Source organism: Enhydra lutris, unplaced genomic scaffold, assembly GCF_002288905.1.
Source record: "Enhydra lutris kenyoni isolate GAN:26980312 unplaced genomic scaffold, ASM228890v2 scaffoldscaffold12, whole genome shotgun sequence".
Classification (NCBI taxonomy): domain Eukaryota; kingdom Metazoa; phylum Chordata; class Mammalia; order Carnivora; family Mustelidae; genus Enhydra; species Enhydra lutris.
The window spans coordinates 42,834,087-42,861,504 of NW_019154096.1; the positions used below are offsets into that span (position 1 = coordinate 42,834,087).

The window sequence follows — 27,418 nt, forward strand, 5'->3', positions numbered from 1 at the left end:
CCTTCATAGGGTTCTATGTAACTATTTCCATATTGATAGACATCTATGTTCTTCAAATATTTCAGTAGTACAAACTATACTACAGTGAACATCCTCACAAGTGAGAAGTTCTCCAGGATAGAGGCACACAGACTATTTTTCTTAAATGTGTGATTTGTTGGAAGTCTCCTCTTTGATGGTCAAAAGGATTCAACTACTTCTTCATTTACCACACTAACTACCTTTGATGGTTCTTTCTTTGTTATGCATTTTCTTATGTTGTTTAAGGGCGGAACTCTGGGGAAAAGCCTTCCCACATACATTACATTCGTAAGGTTTTTCTCCAGTATGGATTCTCTGGTGTTCAACAAGGCCAGAGCTATGCCTAAAGGATTTCCCACATTTCTTACAGTAATAGGGCTTTTCTCCAATATGAATTCTCTGATGTCCAATAAGGGTTGAGCTCTTCGTAAAGACTTTCCCACAGTCATTACACAGATAGGGTTTATTTCCACTATGAGTTTTCTGATGTCCAGCAAAGGATGAGCTATACCTGAAAGATTTTCCACATTTACTGCAGTGATAGGGTTTCTCTCCTGTATGCATTCTTTGATGACTAACAAGAGTGGAGCTCTTCCTAAAAGTTTTTCCACATTCATTACACCGATACGGTTTTTCACCAGTATGGATTTTCAGATGTTCCAACACAGTTGAGTTATCCCTAAAAGCTCTCCCACATACATTACATTTAAAAGGCTTCTCTCCACTATGTATTCTCTCATGACAAGTAAGAGCTACATTCTGAGCAAAGGCTTTCCCACAGTCATTACATTTGTAGGGTTTCTGACCAGTATGAATTCTCTGATGACGTAAAAGGATAGAGTTCTTTCCAAAAGCTTTTCCACATTCATTACATTTATGAGGTTTCTCTCTAGAATGAATTTTCTGATGATTAACAAATGTTGAGTGCTTCTTAAGGAATTTCCCACATTCAGTACATCTATAAGGCTGCTTCTCTGTATGAATTTTATAATGATTTAAAAGAGAAGAACTGCTCATAAAGGCAATCCCACATTGATTACATTTATGGGGTTTCTCACCAGTATGATTTCTCTGGTGGCTAATAAGGGAGGAATTATATTTGAAGACTTTCCCACATTCCTCACATTTATAATGTGCCTTCTCTGTGGAAATTCTGCCCTCCCAGTCCAGGCCTCTTTCCATCACATCACTTCTTGTTTGCTCTCCCAGATCAGATCCTTCAGAATTATGTTGCTTTAGGGTGGACATCTTTGTTTCAAAGCAGTACTCCTGGACTGAAAAAATTGTTTTAATTCAAACATTCACTATATTGAAATACTGAAAGTGAGAGCTGCACAGCATAAAAATAATGTTCTATTTTACACAATTAAGGGTTATGTAAAATTAATTCATCCCACTGGTGATTCTTGCTAAGAAAAGATGGCAAGACTAAAGATAAAAGTAAGAGTCTAAAGAAGTGGAAGGAAGTTATATAATAAATATTGTATTTAAATAATGCAAGGAGCATCTAAGAAGTTGGCAGGTTAGGAAGGTCATATAGAAAACACATACCCTGAAAAATAGATGAGAATGTGAGAATAAATACATACTTGGAGAGAAAATCAAATATCCCAAAGCAAACCATGATTGCTAGGGAATATAGCTATAGGGTGGTAGATTTGAGAACACTTTAATGTCTCCAAAAACTTAAGAATAACATTTCTCTGAGGATTTAACAGAGAACCAATATTTAATGTCTCAGAGAAAAAAAAAACAGACAAAATATTTAAGGAACAAAAACAGTTCTCAAGAACAAAAAATTTTACGGTAATCTATGTTTTTTAACATATCTTAAAAACAACACACCAAATTGCGACTTTTTTTTTTTTTTTTACAAAGTACACACCTATTACCCAAGAGAAAATAGGTAAGACGATTCTGAAAAACTAATGGAGCCAAATTTATGATAAAACAGTCACTGATCAATTCTTTTACTGAATGAATTTTTTCTTATATACATACATACATATCTATATTTATATCTTTTACTATTTGTATTTATTAGCCTGGGGAGAGATTCCATACATCAGATACTAGAGCTAAGACTTATTTTTTTAGGAAAACTCAAGTTGAAAAGGAAGGCTGGTGAGAAACAGTCCAGATCCTTCAAATGGCCTTTGATGGGATACACATTTAATGTGTAATGGTTAAACCAGATAAAATTTTTAAGATACTGATTGTAAAGGTAGGTGGAGGCAAATTAGTCATATGAAGAGAAAGAGAAGCATATGGACACTTGTTCTATGACAAAGGTAGCTTGCAGAGCAGTGAGGAAAAGGAGAGAACACTGACACTTGTGAGGTATGGGGGTTGGTTAAGCATAAACCCCTACCTCTTGCCATGCTCAAAAATCAATTCTAAGAGGATGATAAATCTAAAAGTAAAAGACAAACAGTAAAACTTCTAGGAGTTAACACAATAGAATGTTCTCATCAACATGGAGAAATGAAAGATTTATTTAAAAGGACACAAAGGGGTGCCTGGGTGGCTCAGTGGGTTGGGCCTCTGCCTTCGGCTTGGGTAGTGATCCCAGAGTCCTGGGATCGAGCCCCACGTTGGGCTCTCTGCTCAGCGGGGAGCCTGCTTTCCCCTCTCTCTCTGCCTGCCTCTCTGCCTACTTGTGATCTCTGTCTGTCAAAAAATAAATAAATAAATAAATAAAATCTTAAAAAAAAAATAAAAGGACACAAAAAGCACTGACAAGAAAGGGAAAGTGATAAACTAGAGGTCATCAAAATTAAGACCTTCTATTCATCAAAAGACCATTAATAGTGAAAAGCAAACCACAGAGAGAAGGGTGATACTGCATATGTAATCAAGAAAGGATTCTCTGAATAGATACTTCATAAAAGATGATATATAATGGCCTATAAACATTTGAAAATGTCCTTATCCTCATTAAATATAATGGATAAGGATATTAAAACCACAGTGAGATAAACAATACACCCAAAGAATACCTAACTTCAAAAGATTAGCATTATCAAGTGTTGGTAGATACAAAAAAATGAGTACTCTCTCACACTGATGGCAGAAATATAAATGGAACAAACCTTTGAAAACCTATTTGACATTAGTTACTAAAGCTGAATATATGCATATCCCATAAAATAGAAATTCCACTCCTTAGGTATACACCCAAAAGAAACATATCCACACATGAACCAAAAGATAACCCACCTATAAGAATGTTCATAGTAACTCTTAACAGGCAAAAGCTGAAAATATCCCAAATTTCCATCCACATATATGAGATAAGCTATGGAATAGCCATACAATGAATAAAATACTCCAGCAATGGTTTTCAAAGTATGGTTCCCAGCCCAATAGCATCAGCAACAGCATCACCTGGGAACTTGGTTCCAGCAGCAAGGACAATGAATTAAAGTGGCCAAATAAACTTTAGTGTTAGTTTGGGGGGGGTGGAGAGAGGATGGCTAATTATTGGGAGGGATCAACATGTGATTTAGTAGTGTTGCCAATGTTCTTTTCCTTGACGTGAGTGCTGGTTACATAGTAGTGGCTTTAAAAATACTAATTCAGACTGTGTATATATATATATTTTTATCAACTTTTCTATATTATGTATTAAATTTTTAAAAATTTTTTTCTTTAAGAAAGAAAAAGGAAGACTAGCTTATGAGTCTCTTAATACTTTGTCAGAGTAATCATAACACAAAGTGCAAAATATCTAATAATCATGAAAACCATATCAGAATCTACTGAATACAACCAAAACACTGTACAAACAAAAGCTGAAAGCTTTAAATATATATATTACATAAACAAGAATGAAAATAAATGAATTTAAGTAGACAATTAAGGTTAGAAATGGTAAATAAACCTAAGAAAACTGAAAGGAAAAGGAGTTAAATATTAAAAAATGGAATATAATAATAGATAAATACATCTAAGAGCTCTTTAAAAAAGCAAAAGAGTTAATAAATCTTAAAAAGGCAAATAAATAATGTAAGAAATCAGTAGAAAGTAACCATAGGGGCACCTGGGTGGCTCAGTGGGTTAAAGCCTCTGCTTTCAGCTCGGGTCATGATCCCGGGGTCCTGGGATCGAGCCCCATATCGGGCTCTCTGCTCAGCGGGGAGTCTGCTTTCTCCTCTCTCTCTCTCTGACTGCCTCTCTGCCTACTTGTGATCTCTGTCTGTCAAATAAATAAATAAAATCTTTAAAAAAAAAAAAAAAAGAAAGTAACCATAAATGTAGAGGATATTACAAAATGAATCAGAGGGGTGCCTGGCTGGCTCAGTTGGAAGAACACATGACTCTTGATCTCAGGGTCATGAGTTTGAGCCCTGCGTTGGATATAGAGGTTACTTTAAAAAATAAATAAACTTTTAAAAAATAAATAAATAAAAATCAAAAAGATTCATAAAGGCAGGGCACCTGGGTGGTTCACTCGGTTAAGTGTCTACCTTCAGCTCAGGCCATGATCCCAGGGTTCTGGGATCAAGCCCCATGTTGGTCTCCCTGGTCATCAAGGAATCTGCTTCTCCCTCTTCCTCTGCCCCTCCCCTCAGCATGTCCCCTCCCAACCCATCTTAAATAAATAAATACAATTTTTAAAAAATCAGAAAGGTACTTTGTTCAAAACTATACAGACAAATTTGAGAACTTGAATTACTGGATATTTTTAGGACATTATAAATTACCAAAACTGTTTTGAGAGAGAGCAAAAATCTACATGGACAAGCTACTATAAAAGAAAGAATATCATCAAATAACTACTCCCCAACTCCTCTCCCCTGAACCTGCCATTAAAAATAAGTAAAAACAAAACAACGGCCAAACTTTCAGGGAACCAGCCATCGCGTGAATTAAACTATACCAGAGGATGAAAATAGGAAAGGTTCAAAAAAAATTTTTAAGAGGTATTACAAAACTGGGGCGCCTGGGTGGCTCAGTGGGTTGGGCCTCTGCCTTTGGCTTGGGTCATGATTCCAGAGTCCTGGGATCAAGCCCCACATCGGGCTCTCTGTTCAGTGGGGAGCTTGCTTCCCCCCTCTCTCTGTCTGCCTCTCTGCCTACTTGTGAACTCTCTCTCTCTCTCTCTCTCTCTCTAATAAATAAATAAATAAATAAATCTTTAAAAAAAAAGAGAGAGAGAGATTACAAAACTGAAATCAAGACCTAATGAAAATGGCCTGACAAGAAAGAAAAATGTAAATAAATTTTTTATAAATATCAATGCAAAAACTTACATAAAAGATTAGCAAACAGAATCATCTACTAGCATATTTAAAAAATAATGTAATGATGTCATAACCAAGATGGTTCTATTAAGAATGCAAAGTCGTTAAGATAATTGAAGGTAAAATTTACCGTATTAACAATCAAAAGGGAAAAGAAAGATATTATCTTCACACAGGCTGAAAGGCACTTGATAAAATTCAATGTCCATGGGGCACCTAGGTGGCTCAGTTGTTAAAGCCTCTGGCTTCTGCTTAGGTCATGATCTTAGGGTCCTGGGATCGAGCCCACATCGGGCTCCCTGCTTGGCAAGGAGCCTGCTTTCCCCCCACCCTCTGCCTGCCTCTCTGCCTACTTGTGATCTCTCTCTGTCAAATAAATAAATAAAATCTTTAAAAAAAAAAATCCAATGTCCATGCTTACTTGAAAAACAATAATTTTTTAATGAAAGAAGTGAATTAAATACTTCCTTTACATAACATTTATGTATCCCAACCTAATAACCAGTTAAATGGAAGAATTCTAGACACAATCCCATTAAAAACACTAAAAGAGAAGCATATCCATCATTACCATTATAGTTGACAATACAAAAAAGTCAATATAAAACAAACTTTAAAAAAAATCTACACTCAGGGCGCCTGGGTGGCTCGGTGGGTTAAGCCACTGCCTTCGACTCAGGTCATGATCCCAGGGTCCTGGGATCGAGTCCCGTATCGGGCTCTCTGCTCAGCAGGGAGCCTGCTTCCCTTCCTCTCTCTCTGCCTGCCTCTCTGCCTACTTGTGATCTCTGTCTGTCAAATAAATAAGTAAAATCTTTAAAAAAAAAAAAATCTACACTCAACCACACTCCTGATAAGAGAAATGCATATTAAAATTACAATAAAATAAAAGGTTTTAACTATCAGATTAGCAATTATCAAAAAGTGTAAGACACTCTTGATGAGGTATGATCAGATTGGCATCTGGTATGACAATCATACATTGTCAACAGGAGTATAAATGTATGGATACTAGTATTGTCCACCAATTCAAAAATATACTTACACTTTCACCTATAAATTCTTGTTCTAGAATTTATCCTATAGATTTACTTATACTTGAGAGAATTGATATGTATATCAATAATCACTGCACCACTGTTCATAGTTACTATGTCCAATAGGAAACTGAGTATATAAGTTACAGTATAATCTGTAAAATGGAAAACTATACAGCTAAAAATAAAACAGCACTCTAAACAATGTAGCTATGTGAAATGATTTCCAAGGTATGACAAAAGCAAGACACAGAATAGTGTATAACCATGTACCTAAAAAAAAAAAAAAAAAAAAGGAATACATGTATATTCTTGCAAAGCATACATTATGTTTGGAAATTTCCACAAGAAATTTATACAAAGATGCCTCTGGGAAGAGGAACTAGATGATTAAGAAAGGTATGTGAAGAAAGCTGCATACCATTTGAACCACCTGAATTTTATACCATATGCATTTCTAAAACCAATAGAGTGGAATATGCAAAAAAAGAGGGGAAACTGTGAAACATGGAATGGTTGTGGAATCTTTGTATAAAGATTTATTAGTCTGCCAAATGGATGGAAGAAATGTCAAAGGAAACACTGCTAGCTTTTACTACATATCTAAATTCTAAACATCTTATATCAAAAAATACCAAAATCAAAACAGAAAGAACAAAGAAGGAAGACTGAATTACTACTGTTACCCTATAAAGAATCTACACAGTGGTGCCTGGGTCATTCAGTCAGTTAAGTATCTGCCTTGGGCTCAAGTCATGATCTCACGGTCCTGGGATCAGCCCGGAGTCAGTCTTCCTGCTCAGCAGAGAGTCTGCTTCTCCCTCTCCTTCTGCCCTTCCCCCCTGCTCATGCTCTCTCTCTCTCTCTCTCAAATGAGTAAATAAAATCTTTTTGAAAAAAAGAATCTACACAAAAACTTAGGGAAAACACATTAAACGTAGTAAGAACGAAAAGAATTACTGAAAAGCATTAAAAAAACGAAACAAAACCAAAAACCTAGGTTAAACAAACTATGCATCCTTGGTATGTTCCATGAAATACAGTTATAAAAGTTTCTCTAAGGATGATATAGACAAAATAACAGAGTTTTTTAAAAAAGGAATATTGGCAGGATAAATATTTTAGGTGAAAGAAACATCCATGTTTAAAGATTTTGAAATGAATTATGACATGAAGAAAGTGACATACAGAAATTTATGCAGAGTATATGTAAAAAAAAAAAAAAAATGAGAGTCAAGAGCAAAGGGTAACAGAGAAAAATACCGCAAGGGAAGAAAATGCTTCCCCATCAGTTTGTCTGCCAAAAATAGTAATTATCTGATAGTAGGAAACCATGCTTACACTCGGAATCTGCCACTGCCACGATATAATTAGAGATAATGGATATTAAAACTAGAAAGGGATACAGAGTCATTTATTAAGTTAATCATGACAGAAATTGAAAGGAATTGAGAATGGACAAAAGATAAAAACAAAGTATAGCCTGACAAGTGCCTGAAAATGGGGAGAGAAAACACATAAAGAAACTGAGGATTTCAGAGCAAGAGGTCGTGGGCCTGAAGCCCTTAAGAAGGGAGCTCCTCTCCATAGAAATGAAGAGAAAAAACGGCAAGTCATTTGATACGACAGTGACATTTAAAAGAGGAAACTTGTGTCAAGTACCCCAGCCTTGCTGCCCAGACATGGGCCCTCTAAGATGAGCCTTCTCACCAAGAACCCTTCCTCACCATTCAGTCTGTTCAGCTACTGCTTGAAATGGTTCCCACCTCACTCACCAGAACAAGTATTTGATGGAATCTGTTGTACTTCCATCCATGGCTCTGCCCCTTGCTCCAGCTGGGTGATGAGTTTGGGTTTGGAAGAGAGAAGGCCTGTTTATAGAGAAAGAAAAGGAATGCTACTGTGGTTATGAGCAAAAGCAGCTATTCCAGACCTCAATCTCACGGAGGTCTCCATGTCAGGAAGGTTACCACCCTCTGTGGTATCAGGATGTCCAAATCATGTAGTTATAGACACAAACATGGAAAAATTTAGAGAACTGGCCTAGACTGCCCACAATGCTGCCATCTTAAACTCTATACCTCTGACTTTCTGAGGGACACAATGAGCATTAACTCCAGTCTCAAAGCCCATGCTAAAAACAAACAAAACCTCCTATTTAAGATCTTTAAATACCTATATACCTTGTGAAAACCCCCAGTTGCCCAGGAACTCAATTTTGAGTTAAAAAGACATCCTTACTGGGCACCTGGGTGGTTCAGTCGATTAAGCATCTGCCTTCAGCTCAGGTCATAATCCTGGGGTCCTGGGATGCCTGGGGCTCCCTGTTCAGTGGGGAGTCTGCTTCTCCCTCTTCCTCTGCCCCTCTCCCCCTTGCTCACATGCATACATGCTCATGCTCTCTCTCTCAAATAAAGTCTTAAAAAAAAAAAAAGACACTCTTACCCACAGACACCAGATTCCCATAGTTTTCCAGCATCACATCCCTATACAGGGTCTGCTGAGTGGTATCCAGGTGTTTCCATTCAAACTGGGTAAAAGTCACAGCAACATCCCCAAATGTCAGTGATCCCTGAAAAATCAAACCCAATTCTGCGCATCCAGGAACTGTTTACACCCTTGACCCCGAAGTAGGGAACCAGGAAGTCCTCACTGGAAAAGGAAAGCTACACGTTCAAGGCCAGCTTCTGATATTCCAGATTGTTTATGCAGAGGGAAGTGGGACACGGTTAATAAAAGGATCAAGGAGGCTCAGAAAGCAGACTCACTACACACGAACAACAAATTAGAAGATAAGAAGCTGGAAAATCCAGCCAGGGATAAAAGGAGGTCATGGCCCCTCATTTGAAACACACTGGGCTCCTCCTGCTCTTCCAACGCACCTATCATGCTCCTTCCTCTAGGCCTGGCATTTGCTCATCCCTCATTTTGTAGATCTTTACTTCAATGTCACTTCATCAGAAAGTTCTTTTCTCCCATCCTCTACCACCTTCTATCCCATGAACCACTTCACTTTCTTCACAGGATTTCTCCCTTCCTGGCAGGATCAGATTTATTGTCGGTATCATCTATAATGTGAGCTCCGGGAGGTTAGGGACCACTTGGGTCACTGCTGTCTCACCAGCCTAAAATACTGGCTGGCACATTTCGGAAGTGTCCAAGGATTTGTCAATCAACAAATGAACTGAAACTCCAAAAGACATGTAGAGTAAAACTGGCTTTATCCTAGAATTTACTGATAAATAATATAAATATATATATATATTACATAATATATATAGATAGATATAGACATATATCTATATAGATATACAGCAACAGCAACTTAATATGTACCAGGCACAATGCTAAGCCCTAGGATATACATCATATCTCTGAATTTCTACCATACTATCCATAAAGTAAATCTATTTTATAGCTAAGAACAGTAAGGCTCAAAGAGTTGAAAGAATTTGTTCAAGGTCACCAGGCTGGTTGACTACAATATAAAAAGAAGCTATAAAAAATGGCAGACTATGGGGCAAATTGGAAGAAATGGCTGTGACATATTAAAAGGAAAAAAAAATGGGTAAACCTAAAAAACACATATGCAAAACGGTTTCAAATGAAATAATTTGAACTGTTAGTGTGATAGAAATACAGGTAATCTTTAATTTTTAAAATTTTCTGTTACTCTTAATTTGTACAATACTCAAATACGTATTCCTCCCTGCCAACTTCTGAAAATCCTTCAAAACCCAGTTTTCTCCAGGATAAAGGCAAACTCCAGCCTGGCATTCTAGGCCACAAATGTTTCAAATTTCTCTGGGACCATTTAGATGTAATGGCTTCACTCATGTCTTAGCCTTCCCCTAGTCACCCCAACTTCTACAATTATGCAAGCTTCATTTAATCCTCAGGAAGAACTAAAAGGATTACTACCACCACCACCCACCCACCCTTTGGATTCCTCTGACCCCTGAACATCAAGAGCACTACCATCACTATGTCATGTGTATCATTCACTGACACTGCGGCCTCTGCTGTTCTAGGATAAATGAGTGTTTTTCCTCTTCTGTTGGCAGAGGAGTTGGCAACCCCTCTAGGGCAAGAGCTATACTTTACGTACAAAGTTATTCTTCAGCTTCTAGCACTCTAGAAAGCATGGGAAGCAAAGATCTGCTTAGTGAACAACTCTGTCACCGGCAGAGAGGAAATGAGAGAGCAACAGTGGGGAGAGGGATCCTTTCTCTGTAAAGCTGCACCCGTCCAGGATTGGCTCAGGCAACCTAATTTGGTTCATGTACTGAGAGTGTATCTTCCAGGAAAGAAGCATAAACCCAACTTCACTTGAAAACGGTGTTGATTTCTCAGGAAAAGTTGAAATCAAACTTGCCTGCATTTGGACTCTTGGTAGTCTTGGGGCCATCTGCCTCCTGAACTGTTCTCCCAGGCAAGGGCAAAGAATCCTCAATAAGCCAATCTGGGAAAGAAGAAAGGAAATATGACGAGTCCCAACGTGTCCTAAACTAGCTAGAACTTTCTGGAAGCTGAACGAGACCAATCCTCCTCCTCCCTACTCTCAGGTGAGTGAATACCTGAAGGTGGTTAAGGTCAGGGCCGGCTGCCTAGAGTCTGGCCCCGCAGCAAGCTTCAGGCCAAGCTCCGGGTGTGAGGGAGTTAGGCGGCTTCGCCAACAAGGGTGGAAAGTCTCACAGGTGACTCAATCCCTGGGCCTTAGTGCAAGCCTTTAAACTTTCGGTCAGGCGCCAGATTAGGGCGCTCACTCGGCAGGGGACCGCTCCTCGGGGTGGGGCCGCGGCCACACGTGCCCCGTGCCCTTCTCAGCCACCTCCTTCCAAGGCCGGCCCCCTGAGGAAAAAAGAGGCGCACCGGGTCTCAGTGCCCCAGCCAAGCGACGGCGTTCCAGAACCAAGCTCGGCGGGCTGGGATACGAGGGTGGGCGGTCTGCGCTACGTGGCCGAGGGCACGGAAGAAATGCGACCACCTGGAAGGGTACTTGCCACAGAGACCTACAAGCTTACAGGAGCCCGGCTCTACTCTCGCGGAGGCGGGCAGGGCCGGAAACAGAAGCGTCCGCGGGGGCCTCTGGGAAATGTAGTCTGGGATGCAGTCTCGGCTTTCAGAGTCTCCTTCCTATACCTTTGTCTGCATAGCTTTAAGAGCTTTAAAAAGCTACAGGGCGGAACCCCTGGGTGGCTCAACGGGTTAGCCCGCTGCCTTCCGCTCAGGTCACAATCCCCATCCCCGAGTCCAGGTATAGAGTCCCGCCTGGGGCTCCTTGCTGACCAGGGATCCTGCTTCTCCCTCTGCCTGCCGCTCCCGCTTCTTGTGCCCTCTCCCTAGCAAAAATAAATAAATAAATAAAAAGCAATGGGGCCTTGGCTCCTAGGTAGCCCCGGCATGGGGGCTTTTTAAAGCTCCCACGTGATTCTAATGTGCAGCCAAGATTGGTACACTAAAAACTTCCTATTTGCTGACATAGAAGATGGAACAAGATTGAATCCATTTTTTTTTAAAGATTTTATTTATTTATTTGACAGACAGAGATCACAAGTAGACAGAGAGGCAGGCAGAGAGAGAGGAGGAAGCAGGCTCCCTGCCGAGCAGAGAGCCCCATGTGGGGCTCGATCCCAGGACCCTAGGATCATAACCTGAGCGGAAGGCAGAGGCTTTAACCCACTGAACCACCCAGGCGCCCCTGAATCCATTTTTTTAAAAACGTGTTATTTTCTAGGGGGAAAAAAAAAAGTCCTACTTACAAACTCCAGGAATTTGACAGCTTAGGAAGGAAAATATATCCCTTTTGTTCAATTAGGACTTTTTATTTGGAAGACTATTTCTCAGAATGGGGCATTTATTCACCAAATTAACAGTGATTAACCAGTGCCCTGCTAAATGCCACACACTATTCTAGATGCCAAGGACAGAGCACTTGACAAGGACTTCCTCCTTAACCAAATTTTGGTCAGAATCCTCTGAATCCTCTTCTGGAATACCTTGTCTTTGGACTAATGAGCCCAATTTTAGTGAAGAATCCTACTAAGTCAGTTCATCAAGAATTCCCCCAACTGGGCACCTGGGTGGCTCAGTTGATTAAGCCTGGGGAGTGGGCTTCTCCTTTTCCCAACCCCTCTCTGTCCCTGGGCTCATGCTCACTCTCCATCTCAAATAAATAAAGTCTTTTTAAAAAAAAATTCCCCCACTCTTGATATCTAACCAAATGCTATTCTGCCCTCCCTCCATCTTCATACCTAATCAGTTTCTTCATAGTCATTTTCCATTACTCCCTCACCCTGTCAGTTGGCTATAAATCCCAACTTGTCTCTGTTATATTGGGAGTTAAGTTCAGGCTCTCTTCCATATAGCAATGCAATAAAGTCTTGAATAAACTCTTCTTTGCAAGTTTCAAAAGTTGTCAGTATAATGACAGTGAACAAAACAAATAATGTCCGTCCCCTCAAAGAGCTTACATTCAAATGGACAACTAGAAGAGAGAGAGTCAACAAAATCAAGGTAAAGAGGTGAGAAGATTATTCTTATTCAATATAGAGCTGTAAGGACTGGCCCCTTTGATAAGAGATCATATATGCAGAAATCTTTAGGAAGTGAGGTAACAAAAAGAGGAGTGTATCTGTGGGAAGTTTGTTTCAGGCTGATAAAACAGCAGATGCAAAGCCCCTACAGAGTATACTTGGTTTATTTGAGAAACAACAAAAGGTCAATGTGGTAAGAACACTAAAGACAGGTAAAGGCTAGATCATGTTTGTCATGATTAGTTTTGTGTCAAGTTTATTGGGCTAAGGGATGCCCAGACAGCTGGTAAAACATTAATTCTGGGTGTGTCTGTGAGAGTGTTTCCAGAAAATATTTACCATTTGAATCAGTAGACTGAGTAAAGAAGATCTACCTTTACCAATATGGACTGGCATCATCCAATCCATTGAGAGGCTAACTGAACAAAAATGTGGAGGAAGCATGAATTCTCTCTTTCTTCCCGAGCTGAGACATCCATCTTCTCTTGTCCTCAGACATTGGAGCTTCTGGTTCTTAGGCCTTCAGATTCTGGGACTTCCTCCACACACCACCCATCCCTTCCTTCTCAGGCCTTCAGCCATTAGCTCCCTGGTTGTTGGGCCTTCGGACACAGACAGAATTATACTACCAGCTTTTCTGGTTCTCCAGCTTGTAGATGGCAGATCATGGCACTTAGCCTCTGTAACTAAATAAGCCAACTAATTAACTAATTAATTAATTACTCATATACTATCATTCTGTTTCTCTGGAAGACCCTGACTAATACAATATTGGTCCATTTAGTCCACTGCAAGGACACTGGCTCTTATTTTAAATGAAATAAGAAGCCATCAGAATGTGGGGAACTGGAATCCTTATTCATTGTTGATAAAATGGTGTGGCCACTTTGGAAAACAGTTTGGCAGTTCCTCAAAACTTTAAACATGGAGTAACCATATCACTCAGTGATACAATTCCCAGATACCTACCAAACAGAAATGAAAATATATATCTAATATATATCCACACAAAAATTTGTACACAAGTGTCCATAGCAGTGTCATTTATAAGTGTCAAAAGTGGGAAAGGCACAAATGTCCATCAACTGGCAAATGGACTAAAAAGTATGGTATATCCAAACAGTGGAATATTTGGTAATAAAAGGAATGAAGTATTTATATATGCTACTTAACTGATAAACTTTGAAAACAATACTAAGAGGGCGCCTGGGTGGCTCAGTGGCTTAAAGCCTCTGCCTTCAGCTCACGTCATGATTCCAGGGTCCTGGGATTGAGCCCCGCATGGGGTTCTCTGCTCACTGGTGAGCCTTCTTCCCTTCCTCTCTCTCTGCCTGCCTCTCTGCCTACTTGTGATCTCTTTCTGTCAAATAAATAAGTAAAATCTTAAAAAAAAAAAAAAGAAAGAAAAGAAAACAATACTAAATAATAAAAGATGGTCACAAAATACAATATGATTCCATTTAAATGAAATGTCCAAAAAAGGAAACTTCATAGAAACAGGAAATTTAAAACAGGTTTGGAGGGATGGAGGAATGGGGAGTGACTGTTAATGGGTATGAAGTGATGGGGAATGATGAAATGTTTAAAATAGTAATTATATTCCTTTCCTAGAGTTATCATAACAAAGTATCACAAACTTAAGCAATAGAAATTAATTTTCTCAGTCTGGAGGCTAGAAGTTCATTATCAAGTGAGGCTGGTTCCCTCTGAGTCTTTGGGTAGACTCCCTCCTTGACTCTCCCCAGCTTCCTGTGGCTACTGTCAATCCAATTTCTTGGCTTTAATTCTCCTGTGTGTCTCTGTCTTCATATGGTATTTTCCTCTTACAAGGACAGCTAAATATATTGGATTAGAGCCCACTCTAATGACCTCATCTTAGCTTGATTATATCTACAACAACCCTATTTCCAAATAAGGTTACATTCTGGAATACTGGGCCTTAGGACCTCAAGTGTGAAGGGGGAGGGTAAGACACAATTTCACCCATAACATTTAGTTTTGTGTTTTATGTTTTGTTCCTTAATGTTTTGCCTTTAATGTTCTCTAATTTATTTTTAATGAGGTTCACATCTTATAAGAGAAAGGATCAAATTTAAATTTGTCTCAAATGATTGGATAATCTTTCCAGCACCGTTGAAAAGTCTCTTCTTTCCTCCAGAAAATGAAATGCCATCATTATCTTATGCCACACTATTCTGCCTCCCAAACAAACGTTTGAGAGATTCCTTAATCCATGCTGTTTTTCAGAAGCACAGGGCTCAGCACACTATGTTAGGTTAGTTTTAGGTATACAATATAGTGATTCAACAAGTCTATATGCTATGCTTACAAGTGTAGCTACCATCTTTCACCATACAACTATTACAGTACCACTGACTGTATTCTCTTTGCTGTACCTTTTATCCTCATGACTTATTGACAAAATAGTGAGTGAAAAAAAATCAGGTTCTAAAACAGCCTGTATAGTATAATCCCATGGGGTATCTCACATAATAATGAGATAATGCCAGAAACATGCTAGCAAGGGCCTATAGCAAGGTATGACTCACCTTATTCTAAGTTCCATGCTAAATTTGCTACTTGAATTATCTCATTTAATACTTAAAGCCAACCTATGAGGTAGGTACAATTACTACTCTCACTAGCAAAAACTTTTGTTATAGAAATTTCAAAATATGCACAACATAGAAGAATATAACTAGCCTCCCTGTATCCATAACCCAGGTTCATAAATATCAAGATTGCCTGTTTTATTTTATCTGTCAATCTCCTCTCCTCTCTTACTGAACTATTTAATCTATAAGTAATCAGGCATGTATCTTACCTAAGGGCATTATTTTTTACATTGTATGATTGTCACACTTAAAAAATAAGTAATAGGGGCACCTGTGTGGCTCAGTGGGTTAAAGCCTCTGCCTTCGGCTCAGGTCATGATCCTAGAGTCCTGGGCTCGAGCCCCACATTGGGCTCTCTGCTCATCGGGGAGCCTGCTTCCCCCCCTCTCTCTGCCTGCCTCTCTGCCTACTTGTGATCTCTCTCTGTCAAATAAATAAATAATCTTTTAAAAAAAATAAGTAATAATTTGAGAGACTGAATGTCCAAATGGACAATGGCAAGACCATAAATAAAAACAATCTGTAGCAACTAGCCCAGGAAACCAACCCACAATCTACATTAACTAGCCCAGGAAGCCAGCCTGCTTGTAGACTGACTTGTAAGAAATCAAAATATCGGGGCACCTGGGTGGCTCAGTGGATTAAAGCCTCTGCGTTCGGCTCGGGTCATGATCCCAGGGTCCTGGGATCGAGCCCCCCATTTGGGCTCTCTGCTCCGCAGGGAGCCTGCTTCCTCCTCTCTCTCTCTCTCTGCCTGCCTCTCTGCTTACTTGTGATCTCTGTCTGTCAGGTAAATAAATAAAATCTTTAAAAAAAAAAAAAGAAATCAAAATATCATCCCTAGCCATCAGCCCAGGCAGCCAAACTACTAATCACCCCTGAACAGTTAGACCTTAATAACTGACAGTATCCCTTAGTTTTGTCCCCACTTACAATTTAGGATCAATCAGAGAATGCCAAGTATACTCCCCTAACCAATCATATAGGATGCCCTCTTCTACTTAGCTACTACAGTTTCCCCTCGCCAACAGCCTGCAATCAGAGCATACCCAAAGCCTTCCCTTTTTTCCACTCTGAAGCTTTACCACTCCACTGCCTTTGAGTCTCTGCCAAAATGCAAGTGATGGTAGCTGACTACTTTGCCATGGCACGCTTTGAATAAATAGCCTTTGCTATTCTCATTTGGTTGGTCTTCATTTTTTCCACAAATTCTTTTATATCTAATATCCAGTCCAAATTTGAATATCTCTAGGTGTCTCATAGATTTCTTTTATACTTGATTTGTTTGACTCAAAGAGGAACCCGTCAAGGCAGGCCTGGGCCCTTATAACATGATGGTAGTAGTCTTTTGAACTTTCTTGCTCTTTGGCAGACAAGTTGTCCCAGGCTTACACTATGCTTTGCTACGAACCAGCCACTTCTCCAAAAAGCCCTGGCTATTTCAGTTTTCTGCAGTCTTTTGGATTCACCTACAAACTAGAGCTTGTGAAGGAGCATGTGGAAACAGCCATTTCACTGGTGTTCTCAGAATCCTGCTGGATTCCACTCAGAGTGGAGTTCTCTTCTTTGTGGACTTCGTTATGTGGTGGCAGTTTGTGTTCTGGTTCCAGGACTCTCACTATCTTGGAACAGCTGCTAAAGCCCCATGGTGCTTCGACCCCACCTCTTCTGGGATTTGTGGGGGTACACTGACTTTGGTTTTATTGAAGATACTGTCTAGTGGGGATGTTTCTTCTTTTTTTAAGATTTTATTTATTTATTTGTCAGAGAGAGAGAGAGAGAGAACAAGCAGGGGAAGCAGCAGGCAGAGGGAGAAGCAGGCTACCCACCCGAGCAAGGAGCCAGGTGTGGGACTCAGTCCCAGGAGTCTGGGACCATGACCAGAGCTGAAGTCAGATGCTCGACCAACTGAGCCACCCAGGCATCCTTTTTTGAGGGGGGAGAGGGAGAGTGGATGTTTCTTCTGCTATCCTAGTGACTCAGTCCATTTTTATGAGTGACTTGGAGAAATTCAAAAACTCTGCTGCTGTAAGGATCTCACCCTGCTCCTCATTTTTTTTTAACAGATGAGGAAGGTTTAGAGAGAACCAAATAATGTGGCCTCAGTCTGTTCATATGCAAAAAGTTAATAATCTCTGCTCGCCTACTTCCCAGGACTGTTCTGAGAATTAAGAGAGATAAAAGAAATGAAAAGTCAGAGATACAAGGAGAGGGGTGCAACAGGGAGTAAAGTCATACAGTCCTGGAGCAGGTCCAAACATCCTCCCACAGCTCCTCTGTCTCCAAAGGCACGCCTCTAGCAACGCCTGCCCCCTGAAGGTCAAAACAGGTAAATTAACTTTAAGCGCGGGGCACTGCGATGCGCCCCTTCTATGCCTTATTTCCTGCAATTCTCACAACAGCCTGAGAGGGGCAGCTTTCACAAGCCTCACTGGAAATCAGCGCTTAGTGACACTGATAAACCTGCCCATGGTGTCTGTTTTCTGGTGGCAGAGCCTGTATTTATACCCAAGCAATCTCAGGCCACAGCCCCTGCCTTTAGCTGCTCTTGGCATCTGAAGCGGAGAAGGTGTGGGTTTTCATGGAAGATGAAGGAAAGACAGAGGACAGAGGAGAAGATGAGCCAGGAGGAGCTGGTAATTGAGCTATTGAGAAGCTCTGTGCATCTATTCTCAGTATCCTCTTTCTCTGAGGTAGGTGGCTAAGCTGAAGGCCGGACTGGCACATCTTTTGGGATGGCTTACCAGATTGCGATTACCCGCTTAAGAGTCTTTTGAGGCCTTCTTAGAAACATGTTTCTCATCTAGGGTTTCCAGATAAAATACAGGATGCCCAGCAACATTTGAATTTCAGACAAACATTACAAGGGACACACATCTTCTAAAAAAAATTTTTTTTTAAAGTCATTCTTTGGGTATCTGAAATTCTTATTGAGCTGGGCATTTTCATTTGCTAAATCTGGCAACCCAACTCTGCCCACTCTGCACAGCTCTTTTCTCTTTTCCATTTCTATCATTCTAATACATCTAAAAAGCCACAGTTTTTTGGTTTAAAGATTTCTAAATCTTTAGGGGTACTCTAGGATACATTTAGCCATGGATTGGGGGTATGCTCCTTAAGTTGTTATGTACTCATTAGTATCCCTTAGTTGGCTGTGCCTGATGTGATATCTTGGAGAAAGTCAACAGGTACAGTCTGAAAGAAGGTGGGAAGTGCAGCAACAACAATCAGGATGAAGAGGCTGATGGGGGAGAAGAGAGGATTCATAATGCTGAAAATCGCTAAAACCCTCACCCACCCCAGTGCTGGTGGAGCCCTGGGGAGAAACGGCATTTTATGCAATGAGGTACACAGAATATACTCGCTGACTGCTTCTGAATGAGTAAGTGCAGGAATCAGGCTGAGGTGCATCTAGCAGGGTGAACACTGTAACAAGAGTTTCCACAGCCCTGGGGCCATCTACCCGCCCCCTAAACCTCCACCCTTAGCAAGCAACACCAAGAGCCATTTATTACTGGGAAGGACTAACTTCCCTCCTCTCCCCTCCTTGCTAGCCTGGAGGCACTCAACCAATTCTCTTCTTTTCTCTGGGCTTCAATTCCCAGTCTGAAAAGTGAAGAAGGCTGTATGAGACCCTCCTTAGCGCCCTCTTCATTGCTATAGTTATACAGCATTTGAGCACACCCTGGGGACAATTTGGGGAACAGACTTGGAGACATTCTTAGAACCATGCAGGGATCCGGACAGAGGGAGCTCTGTGATCCCCTGCTTCAGCCAGGAACCAACCTGGCTAGGAGAAGGGTTCAAATCCACATAGGAGTCCTAACCTCCCTTTTCCAGCTCCAATACTGATTTCTCCAGCTTTCCCAGGAGTCCACAGTGACTGGGCCTGCATCTGCCATCATCCCAGTTGACCTGGTATTTCTATGTTGGATTGATCCCCCAGCAGGCTGGATTGGGAGGCAGAGCCCAACAGGTCCAACAAAAGTTCCTTTCTTCATCTCTTTTCTGGCCTATTGTATCTGTGATCTCCTGAAAAGAGGAGGTGACAGACAAATGTGCTATAGTGATAGTGCTTCCAATTCAATACCCAAGGCGCTGAGTTTCAATTCTGGCTCTGCCATTTACCAACAGCAGGATCTTGCACAAGTCATAGCCCTTTATCTCTCATCCTCTGTGCCTTCAGTTTAAGACAAGTGAGGAATAACCCCTATTCCACGGTGCTGTTAACAGGCAAGGATGAACGTTGGGCCCTGAGCCCAATGCAGGGCATCCAGGAGGAAATCAGTAAATGGAAGTCCCTCCACCTTTCTTTCTGTGTCTACCAAGTGCTCTCCAGCTGAGGCCTACAGACTGAGTTGCTCCCTGCCTGGTGGCCCTCCAGGTCCCAACCCCACAAAACGCAGAAGATGTAGACCCCAAATGAAGACCTTGCCAGCTTCCCCCCAGAGCACCTGGCCCTGGCAATATGGAGAGGATCCTGGAAAGGAGGCTTAGCAGGGCCTCAATGGTCTTGGGGGCCACACCACTACTGGCTTTCTCTGGGGTCAGGATTGGAATCAGCTAAGGAGAGATGGAAAAGGGGTACTGGATAGGGGTAGGACAAGACGAAAATAAGATAGAGGGGGTAAAAAAAAGGCACCATTAGATCATCCACACAGCGGATCATTTGCCTTGGAAAACAGATACAAACATTCCTATGAGCCTCTGTCCCACTATTTAGGCAAAGGGCTCCTTACCATATTGTGAGCCTACCAAACAGGGCTCAAGAAGGAACACTACTAACAACTCTACATTCATAAATATGACTTGGAAGCAATGAACCTATTCCCTAAAAACCACAGGTTACCCCCTCCCAAAAAGATAGTCTGAATAGTCATATAACTATTAAAGAAACTGAACTTGTAAAAAATAAAAAGAAATCTCCAGGCTTACATTGTTTTCACTGGAGAATTGTATCAAGTATTTAAAGAAGAACTAACATAAATTTTATGCTATCTACTCCAAAAAATAAGAGGAAATATTTCCCAGCTCATTTTGTGAGGCCATTATTACCCTGATAACCCAAACCAGAGTGTATCAAAACAAAACAAAACTACAGACCAATATCTCATTAATTTAGATGTAATAAGCCTCAACAAAGTATTATCAAACCAAATCCAGCAATGTATAAAAAGGATTATACACCTCGGCCAAGTGGAATTTATTCCACATATGCAAGATTGGTTCAATATATGAAACCCATTAGTATAATCTACCATATCGATACTAAAGAAGAGAAATATTAAGATCATTCAACTGATGTAAGAAAAAGCATTTCAGGGGCACCTCGGTAGCTCAGTCGGTTAAGCATCTGGTTTTGGCTCAGGTCATGATCCCAGAGTCCTGGGATTGAGCTCCCTATTCCTTCAACTCTCTGGTCAGCAGGGAGTCTGCTTTTCCTTCTCCCTCTACCCCTCCCCCAATTCATGCTAGTATGCGCACTCTCTCTCTCTCAAAAAAACAAAGAAAATCTTTTTTTTTTAAAGAAAGTAAAAGAAAAGGCATTTCATAAAATCCAACAACTACTCATGATAACAACACTCAGCAAACTAGGAATAGGAAGGAAATTCCTCAAATTGATAAAGACCTAAAGTAACACCAAACTTAATGTTAAAATCAAATGCCTTCTCCCTAAGACAGTAACAAACAAGGATGTCTGCTTTCATCACCTTAAGCATCATGGTGTGGGAAATTCTAGCTAGTACAATAAGTCAGAAAAAACATAAAGGGGATACAGATTGGAAATAAAGAAGGAAAATTATCTCTATTGATGACATAATTCTCTATGTGAACAATGTCAAAAAAAGCATTTAAAAAAGAAAACCTTCTGGGGTGCCTGGGTGGCTCAGTTGGTTAGGCAACTGCCTTCAGCTTAGGTCATTATCTTGGAGTCCTGGGATTGAGTACCACATCGGACTTCCAGCTCCATGGGGAGTCTGCTTCTCCCTCTGACCTCCCCTCTCATGCTCTCTCTCACTCAAAAAAATAAATATAATTTAAAAAAAAAAAAAGAAAAGAAAAGAAAACCCTCTGATAACCACTAAGTTCAGCAAGATCACTGGGTCCAGGGGCACCTGGGCAGCTCAGTAGGTTAAGCCTCTGCCTTCAGCTCAGGTCATGATCTCGGGGTCCTGGGATCAAGCCCCGCATTGGGCTCTCTGCTCAGCAGGGGGCCTGCTTCCCCCGCCCCCCGCCTGCTGCTCTGTCTACCTAATCTCTCTCTCTCTGTGTCAAATAAATAAATAAAATCTTTTTAAAAAAAAGGTCACTGGGTCCAAAAGCAACATAAAAATTAATCAATTTTCTATATACTAAACAATAAACATGTGAAAACTGAAATTTAAAATGCAATATCATTTATGATCTTTCCTAAGAAAATTAAATACTTAAGTGTAAACTTAACAAAACATGTACAGAATCTATATCCTGAAAATTATGAAATTCAGTTATGTAAGATACTGCCATTAGAAGAAACTATGTGAAGGACACAGGGACCTCCCTGTACATTTTTTCTGACTTCCTGTGAATCTACAATTATTTCAAAATAAAAAGTTTTAAAAATATATGAACTGAAAAAATTTGGGAATAATAGTGTATTCTCACACAGACAATAATGGGTGAGAATGTAAGCACATGCTGTGTATGTATATGGTTGTATGGGAACATGCTGTGAAGGGGTACAGACTGTATTTATGTTACAGTTTGTGTGAATGAGTACAAGGTATATGTTTGAAAGCAGGTTGATCACTGTCAGCAGAATGCCATTCAGTATAATCCTAAAGTCCCAGCACCACCCTGGGAAGAAATTCTCCAGGGATCATTCTCCAGGGATTCTAAACTGTGCAGAACATGGTGTGATTATTTTTGTCCCCATAACAACCCCTTCTGAGGCCCCTCAACTCATCCCTACAAACATCTCCTGATATTTTCTAAGTACAATGCACCACATTTCAGTGATAATTATCTCAACCATACAGAACCCTGGAAAGTTCCTGAAACAGTTTAATCCCCTCTGCCTTCTTGGGAGTTTCCTTGAAAAGGGCTGTGGTTACTGGGTCCCTTTTATAATTGAGAAAACCAAGTCTTGAAGGGGAAAATTACATGGAAACACGGGACCCCCATAAAGGGAGTCAACTGTGGAGAACATGTGCTTTGGAATATTTTTTTTAAAAATTGGATTTGAATCCATACTCTACCTTTATTATGAAATTGGAAAACTTTTTTTTTTTTTAAAGATTTTATTTATTTATTTGTCAGAGAGAGAGAGAGAGAGAGAGAGAGAGAGAGAGCGAGCACAGACAGAGTGGTAGAGGGAGAAGCAGGCTCCCTGCGGAGCAAGGAGCCCGACGCGGGACTCGATCCCAGGACCCTGGGATCATGACCTGAGCCGAAGGCAGCCGCTTAACCAACTGAGCCACCCAGGCGTCCCTGAAATTGGAAAACTTTTTATGAGACACTGAATATGCTTCTTGAAACTTTTAAAATGTAAAAGCTGCAAAATGGCACCACACTACCTACCATACTAACACCCTAAAGTGTATGAAAAAATTACATAAGATGAAGGTAAGGTATTTGGCATATATATGCTAATTATTTGCTTAATTTGTTAAAAGACATAGAACTGGGATTTTCATTGGTATCTGGACAGGCTGCCATTCCGGTCTTTCTTCTTCCTCACTACCTCAAGAACATGTTCTTCCAAGTGGGCCTTTTCCTGTTCCAAACAGCAGAGTCTGAGAAGAGCTGTTGCCCTGTTGGTCAGGATGTAAGTCTCAGGTCTGTCCCTATATCCCTTTGTTAACCATCTGACCCTATCTCCCTCCCTAGAACTTTAGGCTGGACTTTTAGATGGTCCCATCCACCCCCACCCTTCCCCAGGGGCAGATTTTTAGAGAGAAAAAAAGCACTGCCCTGACAAGAGGCAGTATCTTGGCTTAGCAGGGTTTGCAGTAATAAGTTGAATGACTTCAGGAAAATTCCATTTTGTCTTAGTTTTCTACATCTATAAAATGGTGATAGTGTTGGAAAGATAAGGTTCTTGGTTGCACATTATAGAAGTCAAAATAATCCAGGTGACACAGTCTTAGATTCCTGGAAAGTGGGAAGAGCCATAAATGATACATGTTCTAATGCTCTAATTGGTTTTTATATGAAAGTACAATATATGGTTTACATATTCCAAAGAGCATTGCCTCCAACTGCAGGCCTTTCTCAGACGGCTGCCATCTTTACAGGATTGGTGGTCAGCTTTTGCTGTTGAAGTAATATTTGGAGCTCTTAGATGGACAGAAAAAAAGTTCAGCACACTGGCAGATGATGTCAGAAACCCTGTGGGCAGCAGATTCATGAGCTAGCATCTATAGAGAGGATCCATCTAAAGTCCATTTACATAACTGCAAGTTGACTATGTAATATAAGCTCCTTGAAATTTGTTGATATTTTACCATTTTTAATAGGATTTTTGTGACTTTTTCACGTTTTCTTTTAAAATTTATTTATTTATTTATTTGAGAGAGGGAGAGGTCACAAGTAGGCAGAGAGGCAGGCAGAGAGAGAGGAGGAAGCAGGCTCCCCACCAAGTAGAGAGCCTGATGCAGGGCTCGATCCCAGGACCCTGAGATCACAACCCGAGCCAAAGGCAGAGGCTTAACCCACTGAGCCACCCAGGTGCCCCTTTTTCACATTTTTTTAAAAAGTTATTTTCTGGGTGCCTGGGTGGCTCAGTGGGTTGGGCCACTGCCTTCGGCTCAGGTCGTGATCTCAGGGTCCTGGGATGGAGTCCCACATCAGGCTCTTTGCTCGGCAGGGAGCCTGCTTCCCTCTCTCCCTCTCCGCCTGCCTCTTTGTCTACTTGTGATCTCTCTCTGTCAAATAAATAAATAAAATCTTAAAAAAAAAAAAGTTATTTTCTGCTTTGGGGGTCCACTATTCTATATTTACCTACTAAATCAGGCTTAACAGTGTTTTTCTGATCTTGTACATCCCAAGCAGATTTTTGTTGACTTCATTTTTTATCTGTAAGAGGTATGTCAAAATACCCAAGTTTGATAGTAATTTGTCAATTTCTCCTATCCTAAAAGTCTTTGATGTATAGACTTTTTAAAAATTTTTTCTTTCTTTAACACACAGAGATCACAAGTAGGTAGAGAGAAGGGGGGAAGCAGGCTCCCCACTTAGCAGAGAGCCCAATGTGGGGCTCGATCCCAGGACCCGGAGACCATGAACTGAGCTGAAGGCAGAGGCTTCACCCTCTGAGCCAGTCAGGTGCCCTGATGTATAGATTTTTGAACATAGGATATTGAAATCTAATGGTGACTTTTCCATTGGATTGTTAGGGGGTAATAACTAATTGCAGTGGATTCAATAGAATGGGACTAGGAAACATCTCTTAAAGACAATTTTTGAGGGGTTTTGCAATAAAGAGGATCAGAGAAATGGGCTAATAGCTTGAGAGAAATGGGATGAAAGATAAAGGAGTATTTTATAGAAGATATTACAGCATATTCATTTGCATGTTGCTGATTCAGTATGGAATGAAAAACTGGTAACACAGAAGAGAGAGGGGAATGCCATACAATTCAGGGTGCAAATGAAGAGTTTTCTTAAATAGGAACTGAGGCTGTTCATTCAGAATGGAAAGTAGAGTGTACGGATTCCAGTGGAGAAAGGTGGGCAGATGGACTTGTAGGACAGTATAGTTTTCTTTTCTCATAGAAAGCAAAGTCATCAGCTGTGAGTGAAATGGGAGGAGTTGTCAGAGGCTTAAAGAGTGAGGAGAAGCTATGAAATTGTTAAGAGAATGAATGGACTAAGCAAATGTAGTAGGATAGCTGGGCAGCATTAAGGGCCCACTTGACCTTAGTGGTCATAAATTGAAAGTGACACCAGTCACCTTGGCCCTGTGTTTTTCTAAGGCCACATCTACTACACAAGTGCAAGCACAGAACAGGCAGAAAATTGGATTCAACCAGGTTTGGTGTTTTATCCAGAGATATAACCAAGGGAGACATGGGCAAGAGAGTTGACAGGACATGCCAAGGACTAACAATAGTGATGAGCCATAGCTTCTAAATTGGTTGAGGAGGTAACTGAGAACATCAGAGAGTGAGTGTCACAGCAAGGGTGACAGAATCAATGGATTAGGGAATATTTAGGAGGGCAGTAAGGTCCTAGGGAGATACTTTATGTTCTCCAGACAAAAGGTAGGAAAGCAACTCAGGAGGAGCCTCTCCAAACACAGTAGGTCACCCAAATGTGTCCCTGTCCTAATCCGAAGAAACTTCGATGTTACCTTATACAGCAAAAGGGACTTTGTGAATGTGATTAAAGATCATTATGTAGGGAAATTATCCTGGATTATCCAGGTGGGCCTGATGTAAGGCCTCACATGAGTTCATAGAAGAACACAAGAAAAGTCAGCTCAAGAGAAGGTAATGTGATGACAGAAGCAGAGATTGGAGATAAGCACTTTGAAGATGGAAACAGAAGCCACAGCCAAGGAATAGAGGCTATCAAATGTACTTGAAAAAGACAATCAAATCCTCCTCTAAGCCTCCAGAAGGAACCAGCTGTCCTGATACCTTGACTTTAGCCCAGTGAAATTGATTTCAGACTTCTGACCTTCACAACTGTAGGAAAATAAATGTTTGTTGTTTGTCACTAGGTTTGTGGTAATTTATTACAGCAGCAATTGGACACTAATACACCAAGGAAGAGGGAAGATACAGAGGAGAGGTCCAGGCAACAGTTAACTCCCAGAATAAATCTGAAGGGAATGTCCTGGGAGAGTTGGAAGTGGCCCTGTGCCCCTCAGCAAGGGGTGAAAGTAATGAAGGTGCAGCCTGGGAGGATTTTGGCCTTCTCCCCTTGAAGGCTGTTTAACAATTAGAAGGGTCTTAAGGGGGCAGGGTTTGTTTCTCTGGTAAATTTATGATACACAGTATTAAGTACTATCGAATTTTTTTTAAAGATTTTATTTATTTATTTGACAGACAGAGATCACAAGTAGGCAGAGGCAGGCAGAGAGAGAGAGAAGGGGAAGCAGGCTCCCCGCTGCCCAGAGAGCCCGATGTGGGGCTGGATCCCAGGACCCTGGGATCATGACCTGAGCTGAAGGCAGAGGCTTTAACCCACTGAGCCACCCAGGCGCCCCAGTACTATCGAATTTTTAAAAGCAAACCATAGGCCCATACATATGGCATGATCCCATGCTTTTTAAAAAGTATGTTTGTGCATAGTTGTGTGTGTACATTTAGGAAAGAGTTCTGAATGCCACAAGACTGATCACCTCACGTCAGTATCTTTGCTCCAATAATCCCCATTTGAAACTGCAAAGCATACCCCACCACACACCCACTCCAACACACACTGCACCCCTTAACCCTCCAATTCAGCTCTATTTTTTCCGTAACACACTATCACTTTATAACACACTATACCATTTATGTATAAATAAATATTGCTTGTTTGCCCCACTAAAGCTTAATATCCACAGTGATTTTCAAGTTCCTGGAACATTGTAGGCCCTCATGTTTGCCAAATGCATGAACTTTGGAGTCAAGATGGTGATGCCGAATAGCATATATTCGTTTCAGAATATTTGTAAAGGTAAAGACAAAATTACAGGTGATATTTACATTTTTTTTAAGCCAGAAGCCCTTCAGCAAAATAAAAAACCCTTTAATAGGTAGTCCTAAAATAATTCTTCAGAGTTTGTAACAACAAAACAAAACAAAACAAAACAAAACCAAAAGGTAAGGTAACTTGAACAAATTAGTCTCTAACCTCAAAGAACAGCAAAGTACACGCAGACGCCAAGGACGGGAACCCGCCCTCGGCGCCAAAGCCCACGAAGCTCGGACCTTCGCCGGAAGCGAGCGCCGGAAGTGGGCGTGGTCATGCCCCAGCTTTCTGGGACTTGT

At 40.8% G+C, this 27,418-nt stretch overlaps 1 protein-coding gene across 1 annotated transcript; it reads right to left on the minus strand.

Moving 5' to 3' along the window:
• LOC111145006 (zinc finger protein 485) lies at positions 1-27,396 on the minus strand. The gene is made up of 6 exons (XM_022499636.1): positions 27,348-27,396; positions 11,071-11,155; positions 10,680-10,833; positions 8,750-8,876; positions 8,080-8,175; positions 1-1,295 (listed from the first exon to the last, which is right to left on the minus strand). The coding sequence occupies exons 1-6, from the start codon at positions 27,394-27,396 to the stop codon at positions 214-216; spliced, it is 1,593 nt and encodes a 530-aa protein (XP_022355344.1). The 3' UTR covers positions 1-213.
• Between the last annotated feature and the right edge of the window lie 22 nt (positions 27,397-27,418).